The sequence below is a fragment of the Rattus rattus genome, chromosome 7 (genome assembly GCF_011064425.1).
Source record: "Rattus rattus isolate New Zealand chromosome 7, Rrattus_CSIRO_v1, whole genome shotgun sequence".
Taxonomy (NCBI): domain Eukaryota; kingdom Metazoa; phylum Chordata; class Mammalia; order Rodentia; family Muridae; genus Rattus; species Rattus rattus.
Genome location: NC_046160.1, coordinates 99,165,326 through 99,189,082, shown reverse-complemented (window position 1 = coordinate 99,189,082; position 23,757 = coordinate 99,165,326). Strand labels below are relative to the sequence as shown.

Sequence of the window (23,757 nt, the reverse complement as noted above, 5' to 3'; positions counted from 1 at the left end):
CCTCCCAACCGCCATGGATCACTCACTGTACTTCAGGTGATGCTTTTCCTCCCAGTCAAAAGACAATACTTGCATTTGTAACTGTCCCCAGTTGAGAAAAGGCAGGCAGTCTATGTACTGTATCAAGGCTGGGGAAGGGCATTCTTCCATGAGAATATTCCTGGATGACTAACTTGAGAACTATCCTGCTGTACCAGTCAAGCCCCTTCTTTCCATTGTCTTCCTCTGCTCTGAAGACACTGGAATTCATGATGCCTGATTCACATGTGAATGGCTATGCTATCAGCGGCAAGACACAAGACAGTAAAATGGCAAACAAAGCCTGGTTGTGTAAACGGCACATATGTTGACCTACATGAATTAATATCGTATTTAAATTCTCCAGGTACCAAGGCTGAGCAACTATAAAGAATTGAGACCAGATCTGAGGCCAATACCAGGACAGAGGAGTAAAAGTTCTTACCTTCTAAGAGTTTGCTCTCAGGACTCAGAGGGGGATGTGAAACACAAGTGCCTGGCCACTCAACTTATAAAGGCAAACCAAGAAAGACAGTAGGACAAATCCACGAGAGCTCGGAGGAGGGTCAAGATGAAGATCAGCTTCAGGGAGGAGGGAACGCGTGAACTGATAAAGGGAACACAGAGGGGTTGGGATTTAGCTCAGTGGTAGAGTGTTTGCCTAGCAAGCGCAAGGCCCTGGGTTCGGTCCCCAGCTCCGGAAAAAAAAAAAAAAAAGAAAAGGGAATTGACAGTGTTCCTGCAGGAAGCTTGAAGGAGGCTGAGCTAGTGCTGGGAACCAGGTTGCTAACAGACCTCCATCTGAAGTGAATGAGCTTGTCCTTAATAAGGTGCTTAATGGGGAATTACAAATTGAAGTAGGTGGGTTGGAGATTTGGCTCAGTGGTAGGGCGCTTGCCTAGGCCCTGGGTTCGGTCCCCAGCTCCGAAAAAAAAAAAAAGATGTTTTAACACAAATTGAAGTAGGTAAGATGCTAATTACTAGAGCTAAAGAAATAGGCCACTACCAGGCAGTGGTGGTGCATGCCTTTAATCTCAGCACTTGGGAGGCAGAGACAGGTGGATCTCTATGAGTTTGACACCAGCCTGGTCTACAGAGCAAGTTTGAGGACAGCCAGAGCTACAGAGAAACCCTGTCCTGAAAAACAAAAAAATAATGCATGCACGCATGCACGCAGAGAGAGAGAGAGAGAGAGAGAGAGAGAGAGAGAGAGAGAGAGAGAGAAAATAAAAAAAAAAATCATGATTTTCCTACCCTGAGAGAAAACTCCCTTGTTTTTTGCACCATAACAACATTTAAGATTATTAATTTTTAAACTGTGAGGAAAAAGAAAAAGGCATATCAAGCAGACCACAATTGTTTATGGGCGATCCTGGGTGTACAGCTCCCTTCCCTGCAATTGAGAGAATTCAGGAAAATGTTTTAAATAGATGGCATTGCTCTTCACAGAGAAACTTACAGCATGTATTTTCAGGTTCATATAGTTTAGACACATAATAGTTGAGAATTTACCATCCCAAGATTTTTTAAAAACCCTCATGAAGGAATTGCAAAAGAAAACAGAAGCGATGAGTTGTAGACCAGGAAACCCAAACTCCAGCCCTTCACTCACTGTAGGAAGTTAGTGAAGTCCCTTTGTTTAGCTCGTTTTAATAAAAACTAAAAATAAAAATAAAAGGAGGTGGGGTGGGGGTGTGCGTGACTAGCATGAGCCCAAAGGTCTTTCTAATCTATTAAATGTTGAGTGTTTCAAAGTGGTGGCCCTTGAGTCGGATGAGGCAGGTAGCTAAGCCACTTGCAACCCACCTTCCAAAACAAAGTTCTTGTTAAAATACTGAAATTCTCATGTTAAAAAATAATCTAGGGGGCTGGGGATTTAGCTCAGTGGTAGAGCGCTTGCCTAGCAAGCGCAAGGCCCTGGGTTTGGTCCCCGAAAAAAAGAAAAAAAAATAATCTAAAGTCAAATAAATGGGGGTTGAGTGCTTACACTCACCCCACCCCAAGAAACACTGTGGAAGAGGGGGACAGAGGTAAGAGCTGGATGGGTCAGAAGGCTGTGGGATGCTGTCTTCTCAACACATAGCCCATGAACCCATGAACTCACGGCTGCTAGGGTTACCTGCACAAGATCAAACCAAGACCACCCAACGCTATCCCATCAGGCAGCCAGTCAGCAACAACAAAGGAGAGGACACGAAGGTGGGGCGGGATGTGCTTAAGAGTCACTGGACACACGGGGATTACTACATAATCAGGGCTGTCTATACAGCCAAGGCTGACTTTGGGCTCCTGGTCTTTCTGACTCCGCCTCCTAAGTGCTGAGGTTACAGCATGGGCCGCTCACTGTGCCCAGATAGTGTTTGAGAAAATCTAGAAAATCGGGCAAGCCAAGATTCAAATCTGCCCACAGCCAGTTTCACTGGTTATAACGTGCTGACCTCTTCTGACCAGACCTGCTATGCTATCCAAACACTATAGTGAGCAACCTCTGCTCCAGTGTCACCTGTCAATTCCACATGAATATGATTCCTGCAGGTACACAAGGAGCATTCCACTGGTTATCCCCTCTGCAAACATACGAGCTACTGTCTAGAGCTACACACTTCGAAAGAAGTAAGCGGGAGAGGCACTCAACCATTTTATGGAATGAGACCTGTGCCCAGGTCTGCCACAACAACTAAAAAACACAAACAAACAACCCAAGTCTTTAATTTGTGGTAATCTTGCAACAATTCTGGCAACCACATAAAGGGACCCAAAGTATTCTGCTGATTCTTGAGGAAGGTGAGAGAGGTGTTGTTGATCCCTCGGAGGCTCCATGTCTTCCTCATGGAGTCATGAAGGCACTAAGAAAAGAGAGAGAGGAGGGAGGGAGGGAGGGAGGGACAAAGAGAATACTTCACAATATCATTCCTAACTGGGAAGTAGACATCAGCAAAATAGTAGACCTGAGTGGGGTTTTAAATGGCAATGGAATGGACTGTTCCTATTCCTCAAGGAAGATTTTTTTTTATTACCCTCTATGATTTACTATTAAAAACAAGGTTACGGATATCTGGCAGGTCATTCAAATTTCGTAAGTGGAAGACTCAAAGTTAAGCTTTACCTACACCATAAAGCATTAAGTTCCCAGGTTCCCTGTGGAATTCCAAATGCAAAGTGCTGTTAGCATCCAGAGGGCATCCATCACCGCAGGGCACCAGGATCTTCCTGACTTTCACACTTGAAGCAACGGACTGCAGAACTGACATCGGTTCACGCCTTGAGGTACTGGTGCACATAAACATCCAGGTCCCACGGATAGTACCTGGGGTCTCAACTCCCAAGTCATGTATGGATCAGGGAGCCATGAGTCTCTGGCCATTCTGGTCCTCATTGCTTTGTCACAATCCTGAAGGGTCTTCTAGGAAAGCAAGTCTGTGGTTGTCACCTCATTACAGTCATGGTCTCTTGATAGCAGTCTACCACTGCACTGTGCTTGCACTGAGTGAGGACGTCTGTGCAAAGGAAGCCATCGGTATTGTTCCTCCATCGCTAAAAATTAGCTAGGTGCAAGAAGGCAGATTGAGTGCATAGGAAATTCACAATTTAGAGCGGCAAAAGACAACAGGAGTGTCCAATAATTGAGACCTGGGCAATTTTCATAATGATGTTGTATGATACAGCCACGAGAGGATGGGATCTAATGCTGGTCAGCAATGAAAGGGAATTACTGATATACACGACAGTTTGAAAAGGCCTCAAAGGAACTATGCCAACGGCAAACAGTGACGCCAATCCCAAAGGATACTGTAATGTCTTTCACATGTATAACATTCTTTAAGTGACAAGATTATGCACGTGGAAAGCAGGTGGCGGTCTAGAATCAGAAATGTGCAAGAGGCCACAGGGGTGACTTCTCAAACCAGCAAGTGAGGAGACCTGCATAACATCTGTATCATATGCTCAATGCCACAAAAAATAGCGACATAGTTGAAACCACTTATAAGTTTTCAGAAAATATCCTTTATAATAAGATAACTTTGGAAAACTAGAGAGAGATAACAGAAATATTGTGTGATTTGAATGGCCACTAAGCCTCACTCTTAAAAGGAATACAAAGTAGTTCACAGAGACCACTGACGCTGTGAATGCTTAGCAAACCTGCAAAACTTTCCTAAAATGCCCAAGACTTTTTTTTTTCTTTTTTTCAGAGCTGGGGACCGAACCCAGGGCCTTGCGCTTGCTAGGCAAGCGCTCTACCGCTGAGCTAAATCCCCAACCCAGCCCAAGACATTTTTGATGTTGGCTATAGGTGCAGTAGGAAGCTGAGGGGCAGACGGCAGTGACTTTATAGACATGTTTGGTTGGTTCCAAATTTATACCACATGAACATGAGACATACTCCTAGGCACCACGGTTTTTTCATGTTACGCTGTGTTCATGCCTATGGTCTGACTCCATTCTGTCATGGCTCCTGCTTTGCTCTTGAGCCTCTCAAGCCTCCATGCTGGTCCTGAAGATGGGTCACCAGCTTCCTCCAAATGCTTTGAAATGGTCATCCTTCCACCTCCTCACATCCTGCACTGGTTCCTACGGCTCAGCTCAATCTACAGCAGCTGACTATATACGGCGACGGTCGGTAAGTAAGTTTCAAAAGCATGCGAGAATAAGTTAAGTCACTTATTATTGATTTGCTTTTTGTTTTGTTTTTCAAGACAATGTTTCTTTGTGTAAACCAAGCTGTCCCCAGGGATCTACTTGCCTCTGCCTGTACCACCACTGCCCGGCACTACTGACTTTTAACTTTTACTTTGTGGCTGGTCCTATGATAGCAGCCGAGTTTATTATCCCAATAATAACTCTGAGGGGTGTTCTACTACGAGACACATTGGGTCAGCAGTGTTTATAATTGCATCTTCGTCTCTACAGATGAAACTGGTGTTCAGAAAGGTAAGAGTCACATAGATTCTGAGAAAGAAAGTTTGTATGACAATCAACACAAAACAAGGAATCATTCTCCGTCTTTGGCTTGCCTAAATACTTCAATTAGAATTCTAAAACATATATCCAGTTTGTTGTATCTAAGAACTTGTTGCTTTTATAGTCCTAGCAGTTGAGCCAGGCCCCAGATGCCCGTTAACAAATATGTTCGGCGTGCAGTTACCAGGACAAAACATTTAACGTGAACTCCAAGTGGCCCCAAACCAAGGAAACCCAAGTGGAAAACTCTTAGTTCAATTTAAAATGTGTAGTCAGGACTCTGGAAGGGGTGGTATCTGCTTTGACTTGCTCTTTCTGCCATAAGAGAAATAAATCCAGCCAGATAAAAGAAACCACAACTAATATGATTTAAATAAAAATGCAAAAGAATGCCCAGTTGCTTTCTGAAATAAGAAAGACAACATTAATAAAGCTACAAAGACCAGCAAACACACGGACTCTAGGTTTGGCACTATAACTTACAAGATTTGACTTACTACAAAGTGTTTACCCAGCCCAAATTTTCCCAAGATACACTGGACTTTCTAGTCTGTTGGTTTTGAAAATAAAAATGAGGATTTCTTAACAGTTTCCTACTGGCCTAGCAGAATCAAGTATTAACTGGTTATCTTCCTTACTGCTTCCTGGTTCCTTTTTCTGACTCTCTTTAGATGGAGGTTATCTGCTATACCCACTTCTGAATGCAGGCAGTTTCTTCTTCATTCCTATGGCTCTTCTAACTACTTTCTGAAAACTGGCAAAGGTCATGGCTGCCGCTGCTGAGACCTGTGATTCCTGGGTAACCACCACTATCTCTCAGGTGTTTCAAATGCTGAAGAAAGGTTTTAATGGTGACTGAAGAACAAAGGGGCCTTCCTTTCTTCTAAGCAGGAAAACAACTTTCCAAGTCTTACTTTAGTGAGAAAAGGGGAAGCTCTAACATTAAGTGTTAAATGAGTCTGTACAAACAATTCTATTTGGCTATCTTGCCATGTAACATCCACCAATATAAGAAAGGCAGCTGAGAAGAATCAAAATGCAGAAATATGTTACAGGCTTTAGCCACCAAAATAGCTTATTAAACATTACAAACAATGGAAATCATTTAATGAAGCAAATTATACCTTTAATATTAACTTTAATGAACCTAGTCGTCTTAAACAATTAGAAGTTCAGGGAAAAGTACTGGAAAATGTTGGGGTTTCCATTAGTGCCTTCAGTCTGAGAAGGCCATTACTGAACCCAAAGTGACACTCCTGAACTGTCAAGAAATATTAGCTCCAAGCACAGTATTTAATGTAGGTCAAAAAACTAGAAGATCTACATCCATGACACAATGGGAGGTCTTCTGTCAACACGTTGCCAAGTTGCTGAGCTGGCTTACCACCAAGAACTAGTGTTTGAGGAAAGGCGTTCACGTCTATCTTCACGACAGAGAGTGACTTTGGCTGGAAGACTGGTGAAAGCACGTCCTCTCTACAGTGTAAGGAAGAGTGCTGTCTGGTAAGAGTGTAAGCTCTGCTTCTCGGTTCTGAGTGGGACTATCCATAGGAGATTAAAGTTGGTGCAGAAGGCCATCTGGCAGGAGCCTGAAAAACTGGTAGGCTCAAAGGCTGCTTGCCAGAGGGCTGTAGGCTTTCTATACTCCTTCACCATGTCCTGACTGAGAAAGCAACGACTCAAGTTCAAAGTAAGGCAACAACTTGAGTTCTATGGAACGGATTTGTTCTGTTCACCTATATTCAAAACCAGTTAAAGGGGGTGGGGTCAAACATAAAGTAGTACAAAGAGGAAAAAAAGAGGAAGAATAAAGAGGCAACACCTTATTTACCCCTCCTAAAAAGGGCGAGAGAGAGAGAGAGAGAGAGAGAGAGAGAGAGAGAGAGAGAGAGAGAGAGAGAGAGAGAGAGATAGGGGCATGCCCCAGGGAATGGATATTTAGACTTGATCTCTTGTTAGTTAAAGACTTGAAGACTTAGACACCACATGATGGCTCACAACCATCTGTAATGAGATCCGATGCCCTCTCCTGATGCGTCTGAAGACAGTTACAGTGTACTTATATATAATACATAAATAAATCTTAAAAAAAAAAGAGACTTAGACACAAAAAGAAATTCATCTATAAAGTAAAGTTGAATGCTTTGGTTATCACTGAACACTTTGAAAACATTGAGTTGTTACAATGTGTACCAAACAGCTGTGCTAATGTTCAATAGTAAAGAGGTTTGAGAGTGTTCAGCAAGGACATACTGCACTTAATTAACAATACAAATATATTTGAGAAAAGAAGAGAAAAGGGCCCATGCTGTACAGCCTATGAATCTCATTGGCTTTATAGTGAAAGTTTATTGTTTTTAATCCAAGTACAATCAGCTACTAGTTACATACAGTAAAAAACAAAACGGCCACCAAGCAATGATGATAGTCTGTGACAGGTGCAGAGGAGGGAATCTTGTTGGAGTCCTGTGGATCCACACCTGACTTCAGCACTTAAGCTGACCCTCCCTCCCCAGATCAGTTAAAAAAAATATTAACAGTGTCTTGCTTGGGTAGAGCAAGATTCTAAATTTTCTTGGGGACACTGGAGAACTTTTAAAAATGAAAGTGGTAAAACAAGATTGAAACGTGGAGACACAAGAAGCTTCCTGACAAAGAAGCTTCAGGAGGTCTTGGCTTCAGGTCACCTCAAATCGAATCAGCTGCAAAGAAAAGAGAACGGGGTCAGTTCAGGATAGGGGCACAGAAGACTTAGCAGACTTCAGCATCTATCCTAGTTAGCATGACTCCATCTTCCCCAAGAACCCAGAACCCAAGCTTTCCTTACGCTCTTTACAAGTAAGCTGGCTTACAAACAACTGTTTTTTTCCTAATATTCCACACTGCAAATGTTAGAATCAGCACATGTTTACAACTTGTTTACAACTAGAAAAGACCATATTTAGTAAAGCATCTGTCCTCAGTACCTTGAAGCAACGCACAACAAGCTATTTCTATGGCTGGGCGCCCTTACCTTAGAGGAATATGACTCCATTCAAACCAAGTCTCATATGTATTTGGTCCGATTGAGGGCTCTCTCAGCCAGGTGGCCACTCTCATCTGTGATCTTCTCCCAGTCAGTCTGCCCGACCACAAAACCTATGGCCCTTTTCCTGTCTGCGTCCTTCTTCTCTTCCAGGTCTGCCCATCTCACCTGAAGAGAAAAGGCATTGGACTGGGTTGTTGGAGGTGGGAACCCAAAGGTAACCTCTCTGGATAATCTGTTATTATTTGAGTAGATTAACAGACTTAAAAATCACAAATCAAAAAACTTTCCATTCTCCGCCATCATGACTTTAAAATACACAGCTGTGACTCTTACCTGTTTCAAACTTTCCCCTAATTATAAGACAAGGCCCTACCACTGAAGGTCTCTTGACATACCCTATCAGCTCCATGGCATCTCTGGCCAGTGCCAAAGGCATTTCTAATATAAGCAAAACACTTGTTTCTAGTTCTCATTTTACAGCTCTGAGCCCTGTCTGCTTAAGTGTCGGTCCAGACATCCTTCCCCACTTTACCCTCTATAATCAACCATTGCTCTCTAGGCTTATCTGGAAGCTGATATACCTACTTTTGAATTTTCATATTACATGTTGACTATGTTTCTATAAATGGAAACATATACTATATATATGGACTTAGATCAAGGACAAAGCTTTATTTCTGTACAATAGCTATTGCTTGAAATTTAATCAGAGGGGGGAAAAAAACCAGGGGGCTAGTCGTGTTATTTTCTTTTTTTTCCCTCATGTCAGACTGGTCAATGTGCCCATGTCATAACAAGGTATAGTGGGCAGCACACATCATGCACACAGCATGAACACACTTTATGAACTGAAAGAATCAGTAGTGTTATTTTCATTCATTAAACTACAGAAACCACTACTTCAAATGTTAGCATGGTAAGGTTTCAACAGGAGATATATGGGTTCAGGAGTATTTCCTATTGGTCTTTTTAAAAGGTGGATTTATAGTTAAAATACATGCATGTATTTCATTCTTTAAGAGCAAAAAATTTGAGAGATTATGATCTTGTTACTTGTACTGCACATATAGTACCAAAGCATAGACTATATTTTAAATTCCAAATATAGAGCACTGAAATTCTATGCTCTTTACACTGGCTATGGAAATGCATTACTGCTTTAAGGTACACCAACTTTCCTTTTTTTTTTTTTTAAAGGTTTGTTTGTTTATTTATATATTTTATGTAAGTACATTGTAGCTATCTGCCGACACACCGGAAAAGAGAATCAGATCTCATTACAGATAGTTGTGAGCCACCATGCGGTTGCTGGGATTTGAACTCAGGACCTCTGGAAGAGCAGTCAGTGCTCTTAACCTCTGAGCCATCTCTCCAGCCCCCCGACTTTCCTTTTTAACATCTGGAAGACTGAAAATGAAATGCCTAGGCTTCTAACATCTGGTCAGAGGGAAGACAAAGCAACAGTAGGGAGAATTGGGCAACACTTGACATTTTTATTTCTACTTTGGTTGTACATGTACACATGTGCACTGGTGCAAAGCACATGTCAATATGGAGGCCAGCAGGTGATCTCTGGTGTCATCTTCTATAATAAACTTGGATTACAGGCAGGCCACCACACCTACCTGACTTCTGATCTGGGAACATAGATTCCAGCTGTACCAAATAGCATGCTCCAACACAGAAGCTGTCTCATCAGGTTTTACAGGACAGAACGAAAAGTAAACTATACACTTTTCAGATATACTGGTGGGAATCTTTAATTTGTACATGCTAGGTAAATCTTATTACTGCGCTTTATAGCCAAAAAGTATGCCTAGGAGTAACTTATACATACTTATACTCTTGGTTCCACTTAGGGTCAACACACAATACTGAACTATTACTAGTGCTAAGAGTGATAAAGGAAGGATGGGCAGATACCCAGTAACCACTGAATGAAGAAAAAGTTAATTCAGCTCACAGTAAATTTAAATGCAGAGTATCCTCAACAGTTAAGTATACCACGTAACTGTATTCAGCTACTTCGTCTTTTAAAGATTTGCTTCCTATACTGTGTACCAGTGATGAGCCTGTATGTGCAACTCACGTGTGCAGTGTCCCATGCCACAAGAGGGCATCAGATTCCCTAGAACTGGAATTGAGACAGTTGTCAGTCTCCACGTGGTATTAGGAACCCAACCCTAAATCTAAAGTTTATAGACTCTGAAACAGAAAATCAATTTTTGGTTGGGATTTAGCTCAGTGGTAGAGCGCTGTTTGCCAGCAAGCACAAGGTCCTGGTTGGTCCCCAGCTCCAAAAAAAAAAAAAAAAAAAAAAAAAAAAAAAAAAAAAGGTACAAAAAAGAAAATCAATTTTATTTATTATTATTTTTAAAAAAGAAAACACGATTTTGGTGCTGGCTAGTTTTTGTTGTTTTGCCAACTTGACAGCACTAGAATCATTTGGAAGAGGGAACCTGGACTGAGAAGATGAACCCTACCAGATTGGTCTGTGGGCAGTCTGTGAAGCCTTTTCTTGACTATGACTGATGTGGGTAGAGCTAGACCACATGAAAGTGATGTCACCTTGGGCAGGCCAGAGTTGTGCACGAATGCAGACTGAGCATGGGGAGCCAGGAAACAGCTCCCTCCATAATTTCTGCATCACTTCCTGTCTCCAGGTTCCTGCTCTGACCTTAGTCAGTGACTGGAGTGTGAGCTAAGCATTCTAGGGGAGTCCCTGCCTTTTCCTCAAGTTAATTTTGTTTAGGGTATTTTATTCTAGCAAAAGAAACCCTAACTGAGTCAATGGGTGAAAGCCTAATCACCTGCACGCATGCACGCACGCACGCACGCAGTGGCACGTGTAAAAAAATAGAGCACTGAATTAGCATAACTTACTATGTTTTTTTTTTAAAATTGCTGGGTATGGTGTTGCAGATGTCCTAGAGTTCTACAGCCAGGCTACACAGAGAAACTATGTCTAGAAGAACCAGTATGTCCAATTTTCTAAAGGTACTTTTGAGTTTTACAATGTCATGTCATTTTTTGATGGGGAGGTTGCCTTTAACTGTAAAAAAAAAAAAAAAAAAAGTATACAGGAAAACTTGACCAACACTCAAAAGGTTTGACTACATGTGTTTCATCCATTACTATTTACATATTTTTAGGAAAAGAGATCAATCACTTTCTAAGCCTTTGAAGTTGTATTAAATACTGCCTCTTGAGACTGTCCTTTCTAGTTGATGTGTGAAAAAATGCAAGTGCTCAAACTCTGTGTAACATCACCAGCACAAATTACATGTTAGAGCCTCGTCGTTTAGGTAATTTCTAGTATGGCCAACTCTACAGAACCACTTTTTGAAGATAGTCATAGTAATTTCAGCAAAAATTAGAGAAAAATAGTTACCATTTCAAATTATTCCTTGTCACCAGAACTGTAACTCCCAAGTCAATTCCCAAGCAGAGCCACTCCTACTGTTCAACCTGTTTTGGTTTGTGACACTGGGTCTTACTCTGCAGCCCAGGCTGGCCTCAAGTCATAGACAATCTTCCTACCTTTATTTATTTCCAAGGTGCTAAGGTTTCAAGGTACATCACCACATGTAGCTTGAGCCAATTCTATGTCGAAGTCCTTACGTGTGTCTAGACATAGGTTTAGGCCATTACTGGGATTTCCCTTCCCCGTCTCCTCAAACTATATAGACAAGAGTGGATTTACAGTATTTGAACTTTTTGTTTCCCAATACAGAGCTAATCTGGAACTCATATGTAGACTAGGCTGGCCTTGAACTCACAGAAATTCACCTGCTTCTGCCTTTTTAGTGACAGGTGTGCCAGCATACCCCACTCATCTGCAGTATAGCAATGAGCTTTAAAGTATAGATCCTTTGAAACAATACCGCCCGTAAAAATAATCTACTAACATTTTTTATTCTCTCATACTAAAATATTATCTTCTATTCAAGCACTAAGGAAATTAATTTAAAAGAAATACAGAGGGCCTAGAGAGAAGACTCAGGACTTAAGCACACGTGGTACTCTTACAGAAGGCTCTGATTTAGTCTGTCAACTAACTCCAGATTTAGGTGATATGATGTTCCTTCTAGCCTCTGCAGGCACCAGGCATGCACATGTTACATACAACACAGATGTAGGTTAACAATCATGCCAATAAAATACAAATAAATAAGCTCTTAAGAGTTGACTCATCTGTGTTGAACAGAGTAGGAATGTCTATAATTATAGTGCTTTTTTTTTTTTTTTTTAGCTGGGGACTGAACCCAGGGCCTTGCGCTTCCTACGCAAGCGCTCTACCACTGAGCTAAATCCCCAACCCCGTGCTTTTTGTTTTTACTGGGAGCTAGAGACTAAACTGGGTCCTTATATTTGCATGACAAACCCTTTGTGGACAGCCATTTCTCCATCCCCAACTTTTTTTTTTAAAGGGGCTTTTTATTGTTGCTTTGTTTTCTAGGGTACTAGGGATTGAACCCAGGGCCTTGTGTATGCTATGCAAATGTTCTGTCACTGAGCTACATCCCCAGCCCTCATCCCCAACTTTTTTTTTTTGTTTTTTTTTTGTTTTTTCTTTTTTTTCCGGAGCTGGGGACTGAACCCAGGGCCTTGCACTTCCTAGGCAAGCGCTCTACCACTGAGCTAAATCCCCAACCCCCATCCCCAACTTTTTAATGACCAAAGCCTCCTACCCTCTTCTTCCCAGGTTCAGAAGCGCGAGTTTCGTAGTCATCAGGGAGCTGAAGGTAGTCCTCCATTCTGCTGGCGATCGCCTCCCAGTCTCGTTTCCTTTTAGTACCAGTCCTCAAGCCATCCAACTTGTCTGAGGGACAAACACAGAGCCACAGCATTAAGAGTGTGTGAATTTGCATACGACACAAAAAGGAAAAGGAGGGATGGATTGTTTCCAGAGGGTATATCCACATATTTCAATGCAGCATCATTTTAAGATTCAAGTTATCTTCTTGGCTAAGAAAGCATCATAATTTTGTGTGATTCCCACCATCTGTTTGGTGTTTGAACTGGTAGTCATTATATTATATTTTGATGGTTTTAGTAATAAATATGGGCAAGACAAGAAAAGATCCTCTCCTAGGTTCCTACCCTCAGAAAAAAATCAGACTTCAGCTATCATTCTCTGAAAGAAAGAAAAACAGGCCTCTTTAAAAACAATTATTGCTCTTTTCTTTAGCAAATGTTAATCCCACCCAGTTGATCTACAATGATGTATGATGTGTCCTATGAAAATCAGACAGCAGGAAGACAGTAACAAGATCATGTTCAAGGATGTGTTTAATTATGATTTTGCCTGAGAGCACACATGAGTTAATCTTTATGAGTAAGACGACTACAACCCCGTTCGTTCATTCTTTTGGCATAACGTAAAGTACTGATGACCACTCTTGCACTTTGATGGCTATATATTGTAGAGCACTGCTGACTTACCATGCTAAAAGCTGGTAAGTCAGCCCAAGTAACCAGATCTGGTATTTCTTTCTGAACCATAAAACTGAAAGGACTTGGCCTCCCAATAGCTTACTATTATCAAATAAGTAGCACATTCAGAAATTATGAGATATGAGATTAGGTGTCTTAAATAACACACAATGAGAATGTGTTGTCTCTTTTTATTGGTTGATATTGATTCTGAATACAGATGTGGAATATTATGAGCTATATACATTTGAGTTTCAATGAAGCAATGTTTACCCCCTGAAGTTATCTGAACACACTACCGTTAAAGTAGGCTTTTAATAAAGGAAGGCTTAACTGTTTCAGACACATATACCGAACATTCAGCTCCATAAAGGATGAGGAATGTTTATCACCAAGTTGGAGAGAATTCTACATGGGGCATGCAGTGGAAGCAGTGGCGGGGGGGGGGGCGGGTAAGGGGAACGCGCAGGATGTGCAGGGCACTCGGGGGGTGGGGCAGGGAGTTATGCTTTTAGATATACAAACTCTATACACAACTAACTGTATACAAACTTTAAAAAGTCATAAAGATTTTGCATAGCTGGCAAAGTTTTTAGTTCCCATACCTTTCCCTCACAAAAGCAATAATCACTGAAAAATCAGTAATGTAAAAACGACAATAGTTTATAAAACTCAAGAAAATTGTATCTTCTTGTTTCAACAAAATCCCCCCCATGGGCTCCACAGAACCAATCTTCTACTCTTCTGTTGACTAAATGCTGTACTAAATGGTTCCACTAACAGGCCACATTGTGTAGGATCCCTGACTACATAGGAACACAGAACACGGTATCAGATAACCCATGGCACCCCATAAGCAATAAGGCTGATCTTAGTTCAACAATGTGCAGCGTTACAAGAAGAGTGAGAAGCTCTAGTACGCTCATCAAATGACCTTAAGGATTTCCAAACTCAGTACAATTGACTTTGCGTGAACATACTCTGAAGAGAAGGTTTCACATTTCAGTTCTAACACCAGAGCACGGCCAGGCAGAAAAACAGAAAGGCAGGGTGGAAGAGTGTACTTCCCTGATCTCTAGGTAACGGCCGGAGGCACAGACCAGGTGTTGGGTATCTGCACCTTGAAGCCCCAGAGCTTGCATTTCTAGTCAGAGCACTCTGGTTTGAGATTGTATTGTGCATTCACGTTTCAAGTTTCATTTGAGTATGAAAGAAAGGCTGAACACCTCGTCCAACAAATACCAGGATCCCAAACACTCAGATGGTATAAAGTAAGGGAAGAGGCATCTGGGTGTTGGTTACAGAAGAGAGACTGGTGTCCAATCCATTCACACATTAGAGGCCTGGGTCGCAAAAGATGAAGTTTTAAGAAAACACTGCATATTACTACAGCACAGCAGGAGAACTCCACAGATGGATCTGTCATTTTCTAAATGTAAATAGTATTTGAAAACTTTTCCAAGTGAACATAGAAGAGTTATGTGTTGACATAAATGACAATTACAAAAAAAAAAAAAAACACAAAAAACCACGCACAAAAATGACAATTATATCTGAACTGTGAAAAGATGATTCCATCTGTCTGATGAGTAGAAGGCTAGAATACGACTCAACTCAGAGGTGATGACAAGAGCAGAGCATTTTATATGGAGAGGCCTGTTAGGATGGTAACAGGCTCCAATACTCTAGGTCTTACAGGTAGAGAAACTAAGCTCACATCACTGGAACTGAAGTAGCTTCAGTACTAAATCCCAGCAGATATGTGTAAAACCCAACTTGTGCATTACCATGTCTATCTCCCAGTTAGGAAAGAGCAGTTGAGTGCAACTCAGACAGCTGTCAATCATGCCATGCTAGGGACAGCTCAGGCCAGTTCTGAACTGTTTGAAATTGATGGTGCTTCCGATTTAACAGACACAGGCTAACCTTTATATTAAGCGCAAGTCAAGATTCTTCAAAGAATTCTGACAATCTGCTTGAAAGAGCACAGAGTATTTTCTTACTGGAAGACTCATTAAGATCAGAACTCTTCAGCTCCAAGTTTCAGCTCTCTCAGCTAATATGTCACACAGGTAAAGCTGAAGTGTGTTCCCACCTCAGCATAATCACATTGCTAAAAGAAATTTCGGATCACTGGCACAGTACTCAGGAAGTAATCCCTACCTGGTAACCAAACATTCAATTTGATACAAAAGGCAACACAAATAGGCTAATTCTCAGATGATCCTCATGAGTTAGGAGAGAATTTTCAACTGGCCCAATCTCAAAGTAAACACTTTGATAAATCTTATAGTCAATTTTCCTTCTTCCAAGACTGAATTAGCTCTCAAAATAATCCAGCAGTGCCAGATGCTAGGTCGTTATAGAAAACATCATTGTCACTCTTTTTAAAACTAATTAAAGCTTCCCCTTTTCTAGATTTATCACTAGATCATTAGTGCCATTACTGAAAGTATTTATGACAAATCCATTTCGGCAATTTATTGTGTAATATCTTCAAAATTGACAGGTTGTGTAAGACAATTTCTGAGAAATAAAAGACAAATCATATTTCACAGAAATGAATACAAATATTAATAACATTTTTCTTGAACAGTTATCATGGTTATATGCCATTTTCTTTTCCCCCTCTAAAATTAGAAAGGAAAATAGAAAATAGGATAGCATTTTTTTTTTTAAACCACAATCCCAAATCTCATATTACACAAGGCCCTGGAAGAATATTTGTTAAAATATGTACCATTCTGACAATTCGCTTATTTTTATGATTGTTCTTTGCCACAAAAACTAACCAATAAAGCACTAACAGAAACAAGTAATCTTATAGTCTCATGGGTTACTTTAAAAGTACAGAACTTCAAACAGGGCTAACGTAATTCAAAACAAGCAAAACTAAAATACCACCCTTTTTAAAGAAGTAGCCATTTTAAGAATTGTAGTTATTATTTTCTTAAATATTTAACTGCATTTAAGCAAATGAGTGGCTTTGGTACGTGAAAGAGACAGCTGACTGTTATTGAGATTTCTCTCAAGAAAGACTCATAGATGAATATGTTAATAAACCACAATTTTCATTTGACACACGCTAAAACGTTTTTAGACTTTATAGCAAACACCTATTCCCATAACACATTTATAGTAGAGTCTGTGAACTTATCTTTTAATATACAAACTAGAGAAAAGCAACAATCCCTAACACAAGAGCTTGGGCACAATGCAAGACATGACCCATGCACGTGTGTACACCAATGTAACCTTTGATATAAAACACAAAAGCTAAGCAGCAGGACTGCCGGCCGGGCAGCCAGACTAACTGCACGTCTAGGATGTTTAGGTGGTTGCTTGGTTTAGATAACAATACACCAGGAAGAAAACACAAGTGTGTTTTCCTAATCAGCAAGGCCTTCATAATCAGAAGGCCTGGCATCCTTCTTTACATTTTTATTGACGCGTCTTAGTTGACATGTTAAATTAGTCTCTTTAAATGAAGTAAAAAAATTAACAACAATAAACTCACTACCTTACAATATTACCCTAAAATACTGAAGGAATCCATTTAATAATTTTTTTTTTTACCTGACTAAATCAAGCAACTCAAAGGTTGGATTTAAGCAATTATTTTAAAAGGTTTACCTTGTAACACAGCAGTAAAGACAGCCTGAAGGAGAATTTAAGGGGAGTCTCCTTGAATACCCAAATTCTGTATGTACTTCCTTAACACAGGAACTCAGACTTATTACGCAAAGTGTTTTCTTTTTAGTTAGTTTTTAAAAACCAAATAGTTATTAAAGTTATTACTAAAGTACTCACAAACAAGCTCAACTGTGGGTTACAGATAAATTTTTCTTTTAAAAAAGAAATGTGAGGGACACATTTCTAATAAATACTAAAAGAACGAATGTTAGAAGTGTCAGTATGCTATTATGCTTATTAAGTATTTCTAATTATCCTAAAAACTTCCAATGATACCAAAAGCATTTTTTTTGGTAGAAAATATTCTTTAATCTGTCACAGATATAAGAAGTTAAGGCAAAAGCTGGTGAAATGACTGAAGGATGTGGGTTGGCCAAAATCTTGCTTTAAGCAGAAGTTTCTGGCCCTTACTCCTCGTGCAGTGAAAAGCTCTATGACCATTACCATCAGGTATCACATATAAAAACAGGAAAAAGGAAATACCCACCTAGCTTTGCCTCAGAAGTGTCCATCTCCCATTTGCTTTTCGGAATGTAACCCTAAATCGTACACAGAGAGAAGCTCGAAGGGTTAGAAAGAGACACATACATGCATAACACGTTTGAATTGGAAAAGCATTAAAACTGGGACTGGATTCAGTTTCCGCTCACTAGTTATAAATATATCCTTATGGAAAACACAACTTTATTATCCTTGAAGAAAGTAAGTGACCAAATTCACCAAACTTCCCTGCGGACTTCAGATTTCAGTCCTCAGTGTAGGATCGTGAAGGCGCTTTGAGGTCAGTACAGTTGAAGACTCACAACTGCACTCAACAGCAGATGGACAACACTTGTGGTAAGAACACAGTCACTGGGCTAGGATCAACACCATTCTGAGAATTTATAAGCTAGCGAGGCACTTTCAAAGTACAACTGCTATCCTCAAATAACTGAAACCATGATGTCCAAAAGTGCTCTTCAAGACAGTCACTTAGCATTTCAGTGTCACTTAAAGTACTTGAAAAGAAAGACTGGCCCAACTACCGCATTATGAAGCTCACACTCATTTAAAATGACTCAATTCAAGTACCAGGTAGAGCGTACAAAGGCTAATTTTATTGAATCAACTTCAGAGCAGTTCTGTTTCACCAGATGAAAATTAAGTCATTTCTGATATCTTATAATATTATATTTTCCTATTATGTGATAAAACCAGAAATTACCACAGGCAATTTACAGCTTATATAAGATAACTGAGTAACTTATAAACAAACTCCCCAAACATTTTCCAATGTCCCAGGGTGCTATAACTATGCAGTAATCCCTTCTGTTTATTCTCCTAACCAGTTTATTCCATGTCACTATAGTTCCCCCTTTCCTTTATTTGAGCTGCATTTTCAAATAGATCCTATTGTACAGAAACACTAATATTAGGCCCTAGTAAACCAGACCAATTGATCGAAGGTTTGTTTGTTTTCTCTACTGTGGAGAATGTTCGAGGTCATGAAGAGACCGACACCCAGCTGAGCTGGAACATGCTGGAGACAGTGTGACAATCTCTACAGGAGAGTTTTCTCCAGCACCCTTACTCCAGGAAAGCTTTAGGCTTATACATTGCTAGTCTTTACGCCAGAACTAGGAATTAGTAGGTTGTATTTCAGATTATAAATTACATCATATTATCTAAAACCACTTTAGATCAAATCGAGAAAAAACTCTGCTAAAGCGATGGTGTCTACAAACACTGGGAAAACCTGTCCAAGTGTGGCCTAGAGACCCCTGGAAAGCTTAAGCGTCACTGAGATGTTGTATTTATAGACTCTGAACCATGTGTACTAGGTTTGCAGACGTACTAAAGGCCGGAAAGTGGCTCACCAATAATCCCTAAGGATTCTTTTACCTAAGAAAAGCTTGGATTTTATCCAGTACAGAACTGAAAATGCAAAGTTTACTGAGAATGCGGTTAAATTGTTTTAAATGACAGGAAACTCGAAACTTGTCCACATCACCTTGGTTGAATCTTAATTCTCCATGAACCCTTTACCCTTGGGATAGGTTCCAAGAGTAAAAGTGCTGGGTTCTGCTTTGAATGGGTTAAAGAAGCTTTAGATTGAAGTAAAACAAGAATTCATTACCCCTGCCGGAAACTATCTTACTCATTCTTAAACACTATCATCCTTCTGCCTGTTAAAGTAGCAGCCCCTTGGAAATAAATAGCAGAGCAGAGTAGAACTTTAAGGCTTCCTTACCAGTTCTCTGATGTAAAACTAGAGTGTTGCAACATGCTTCCTTTTATAAGGTAATTGTACATTTAATTAAAAGCTTCAAGTTGTCTACATTTAAGCAAATGAGATAAAATAAAATCCTAGGGCTGGAGAGATGGCTCAGCGGTTAAGAGCACCCGACTGCTCTTCCAGAGGTCATGAGTTCAATTCCTAGCAACCACATGGTGGCTCACAACCATCTGTAAAGAGATCCGATGCCCTCTTCTGGTGTATCTGAAGACAGCTACAGTGTACTTATATATAATAAATAAATAAATCTTTAAAAAAAAAAAAAAATAAAATCCTAAAGTAACAATGTCACAAAACACTATGACATTGATTTCTCCTGTACAGGCTACAAGCAGCAGGTGAGGTAGGTTATTAACTGTTAAGAACAGTGTGGGCCTTTATGTAAATTTCCCCTCACATTTCAGATCATGTATGTCAAAATGCAACCTGATAGAAAAATAAGACTATTAAAAAAACATACTGAGACTCAATTATCATTACCTTTAAAGCTTAGTTTTTAATCCACATTTTAAGACATCTAGGAATGTAGAGGTCGACACCAATGCTATATAAACACAGCTTCTATTACGAATCTTCTATGTCATACATGGCTTTAAAGAGACCACTCCTCATAGACTATGTTTTAGGGAATAGGAATCAGGAATCTCGCTTGTACATTTTCATTAAGAGAAGCAAGGAGAAGCAACTTTAGCAAGAGCTGAAATGGCAAATAAACCAAGTAATACTGTGGATTTAAAAAGTAACACTATCCAAAGGCACATTAACCTATGTACCTCGTTAGCCAACACGGAAACATCAGTAATTTTATAGGTTTTCACTTCATGAGTGACAGAGTAACGGAAGCATCTCCACAGGGGTGTAATCAAGCACTTACAGGAGGTACACAGAACTTTAAACTCACATCATTAAGTTGCTCATCAACCTGGGTAAAGATCCATTGCCTACACAGTCATTTTTGCCATCATTTAACAAGACAAAACAAGAACAAATCCAGAAGCCAGTGACAGCCCTTTGCCTCTTCACTCAGTCAGTTCTCCTGCCTCAAGGTAACAGAACTCAATTTTGCGATCTTACAGCAGAGAGGCAAGATTGTTGGGTAGGCTATACCACATACCTGCTGGAGTGGAAGAAGCGTCCTTTCACATGGAATTTACTTTTCTGAAAAGTATACTCCCCTACAACCACCCACAGCTAGAGGAGTACAAGGATGAGTTTCTTAGTACTCTTAAACTTTCCTTAACACCACAGGACTTTTCTTGGATCAGGGAAAAAATAAAAAGACTACATAGCCTCCATGAGGATGGTTAGGAAACTTTACTGTAAAGGGTGTGTATCGACACTAATAATCAAACTACAGATCTGAATATAGACACGCCTTAAGAACGACAAAGAGACACTTTGCTCAAAGCGGTTGGTCTGTCTCCTACCAGTTCGCTTTCCTCTTCTTCTGCATCTTTCTTTTCTTCCTTCTGGTCTTCAATGTTTGCATCAAAATCTTCCATCTCTACCTACAATATGCCAATAATCGTTTTTAAAAAGAATTGCATTAGAATTTAAGAAATGCTGACTCACTAGGATCTGGAATGAGCACAAGACAGACAGCAGGACTCTCCTGTCACATACCACATGAATTCTAACACTTGTGGGACTAAAGACCTCAGAACAACACTTCTGAAATTTTCCCTGGATTTTCATCTTTACTCTTGTAAAGTTGGGTAAAATCTTTTATTCCAAGTAGATGGATTTTTAATACTCAAAAGATTACAGTCTTTTAAAAACCTTTAACAAATACTTCGCTAATCAAATTTCAAAGTATGAGAAAAAGAGGGGTACATCATCAACAAATAGAACAACAAAGCAAGTGCTGGTGTGGCCGAAGCTGGCCCACAATGACTGCAATAAAAATAGGAGCACATGGATGTGAGAAGTACTTAAAGGGTAAAAGAATAACAACACCACAATGAGAGCTGTCAGGCGCTAGTGTAAGAGCAGACTGATGTTTCCAATATGGAGGTTGGAAACACTACCTACAAACAGAAACTCCTTAGGAGGAGCAAGTGTGCTATGCTAACATGGCATGTTTCAGAAAGACTTCAGAAAATAATTGTAAAAAGAATTTAAAGCACTCCATTCAACATCGTTAACCTTTCCCCCTCCCCCCACAACAGAATCTGGCTATGTAGACTAGGCTCTCCTCAAACTCACAGAGATCTGTTTGCCTCTTCCTCCTAAGCGCTAGGAAAAAGGGCGACACCATCAGGCCTCATGAAAATTGTTACTTTTAAGGTAGACAAGGCGGTCTTTACAAGGTATATAAAAGGTGACCTAAGAAACGAGGACAGCTGTAAAACTGGCAAATCTATGCTCTCAGAAACTGAGGATAGAGCCCTAAATGACTTTTTAAGGCCTGGAAAACACAGGTGAGAAAAGGAGACTGTGACATCTGAAAGCAGAAGAATGTAGACTCATGAAAGCCAAGGAGAAAGATGTGTTTTAGGAAGGTGGCATGAATGATCGATGACATGGGGCTATAAAGTCTGGGTGACATGACAAGTGTCCACTGCTGAGCCAGAGTCATACTCAAGAAGAACAGCACCATTCAAGGAATGAGGTAAAACAAAACAGAAGCACACAAGTGACTGAAATAGAAAGTCACTCTCCTTTCAGGGATATGTTCTTATACCAAACTAATAACTACTATGCACGTTACCAATGATCAAAAATGTGTAGGAACAAGAAATTAATAGATACATATAAATCACCTATTACAAACTGACAAAAAGAACAAACACCCAACAGATCTGACCAGTGTGCCAAGGTTGGACCAATGCCTACATCACAATGGGTTAAAATTGTCATCTCAAATGATGGGAAACAAATGTAGTGAACTGAGAGCACCGAATTCATGTAGCATTCCGGCTAAGGTTTTGTCTTTACACGTCTATTTGTTCACTCATTCACTCGCTCCACTCATGTCTGTGTGAATGTACACATGTGCCCACTGCCCTGGTGCACAGCAGGTCAGACAACTATCTGCAGTTCTTTCCCCTCTAAGATGTCATTACCCACTGAGTCATCTCCTCAGACCTTCTGCTATATTTAACAACTCAAACTAGGGGAATTAAAAGTGTGTGTCTTATTTTCCGAGTCAAGGTTTTTCACTAAACCTGGAATTCACCAATTTGGTTAGACTAGTTAGCCAGTGGGGAGCTCTCTTACCTCCCTTCCAAAGCGCTGGGATTACAGGCAAGGGTTGGGAATCAAAACTCATGGCAAGCAATTTATTGAATGAGCCATTTTTTCCTAGCATAAAAGTGCTACAAAGGCTGGGCATGGTGGTGAATGCCGTCTCTGTGAAGTCAAGGCCAGCTTGATCTATAAAGGAGTTCCAGGACAGCAGGGCACACAATGCTTCATCCCACCTCCACCAAAAAGAGGTGTTATGAAGTACATCATCAGGGTAGGAGATGAACACAGACAATTTTTAATTTAACTCAAGTGCCGTTCCTGGCTCTGCTCCCTCACTCATCATCAGCACGAAATTGGGCAGATCCTGAGGGGAGATGGGAGCAGGAATGGACAGGTGTGTGTGTGTGTGTGTGTGTGTGTGTGTGTGTGTGTGTGTGTGTGTGTGTGTGTGTGTGTGTGTGTGTGTGAACCTTTGTGGGCAAATGGGGATATTAGAGAGGGTGGACATTGTTACTCAGGGCCAGTGCGCTGGGGATGCATCATTTGCATAAGGAAGAATTCCAGATTCCAGGTGCTTGTTGGATATGACCGAAGAAGAGAGGAAATTTAACCTGGCTACAGACTATGTGACCTCCTCTGGTGGGACAAAGTTGGAGACCAGGACTACATGCCTGAGACATGCAGGCCCAGGGCATTGGGGGAGTGGTCCTACTCTTGCCGAACTCAGGATGAGATTCTGATCTCAGGATGAGATTCCCGGGGTTTGGACACGCTTCGACCCCATTCTTGTTCCAGACCTGCTCCTCCTGGTGCCATGGAACCCTGTCCCCACATCTCCCCTTTTTGTTTTATATCATCATAGATATTGGTATCCATTTGTTGGGAGGTTCTGGTATTGACCAGACTGAAACAGTCCCGGTTATGTTGCTTATCTGTCACTGTAGGAATTGAATAAGGCGGGGGTAGGGTGGGGGTGGGTGGGTTAGGACAAGGAGGGTCCTGATAGCTAGGATGGGATCACATGGGAAGGAGTCAAGCAATTAAAAGCAACTTTCCTCCCCCAGTACAACATAAGTCCCTCGTTTTCTCCCCGGCCGGGGTCGGGGCCAGGTCTGGGGTTTGGGGTTTGGGTTAGCGTCTCCTCCGTCTCCTCTTT

The 23,757-nt window shown here is 40.7% G+C and overlaps 1 protein-coding gene and 1 pseudogene across 1 annotated transcript in view; both read right to left on the bottom strand.

The window, feature by feature from the left end:
* Positions 1 to 7,286: 7,286 nt before the first annotated feature.
* The window catches only part of Ylpm1 (YLP motif containing 1), a 77,755-nt gene continuing 61,284 nt past the window's right edge, over positions 7,287 to 23,757 (bottom strand). The window contains exons 17-21 of the mRNA XM_032908146.1: positions 20,840 to 20,920; positions 17,625 to 17,676; positions 12,700 to 12,830; positions 7,994 to 8,173; positions 7,287 to 7,682 (exon numbers count right to left, since the gene is read on the bottom strand). Coding sequence (XP_032764037.1) covers positions 8,027 to 8,173; positions 12,700 to 12,830; positions 17,625 to 17,676; positions 20,840 to 20,920 — 411 coding nt within the window. The 3' untranslated portion in view covers positions 7,287 to 7,682; positions 7,994 to 8,026. The remainder of the gene's footprint in view (positions 7,683 to 7,993; positions 8,174 to 12,699; positions 12,831 to 17,624; positions 17,677 to 20,839; positions 20,921 to 23,757) is intronic.
* Positions 8,772 to 8,866, bottom strand: LOC116906491 (annotated as a pseudogene).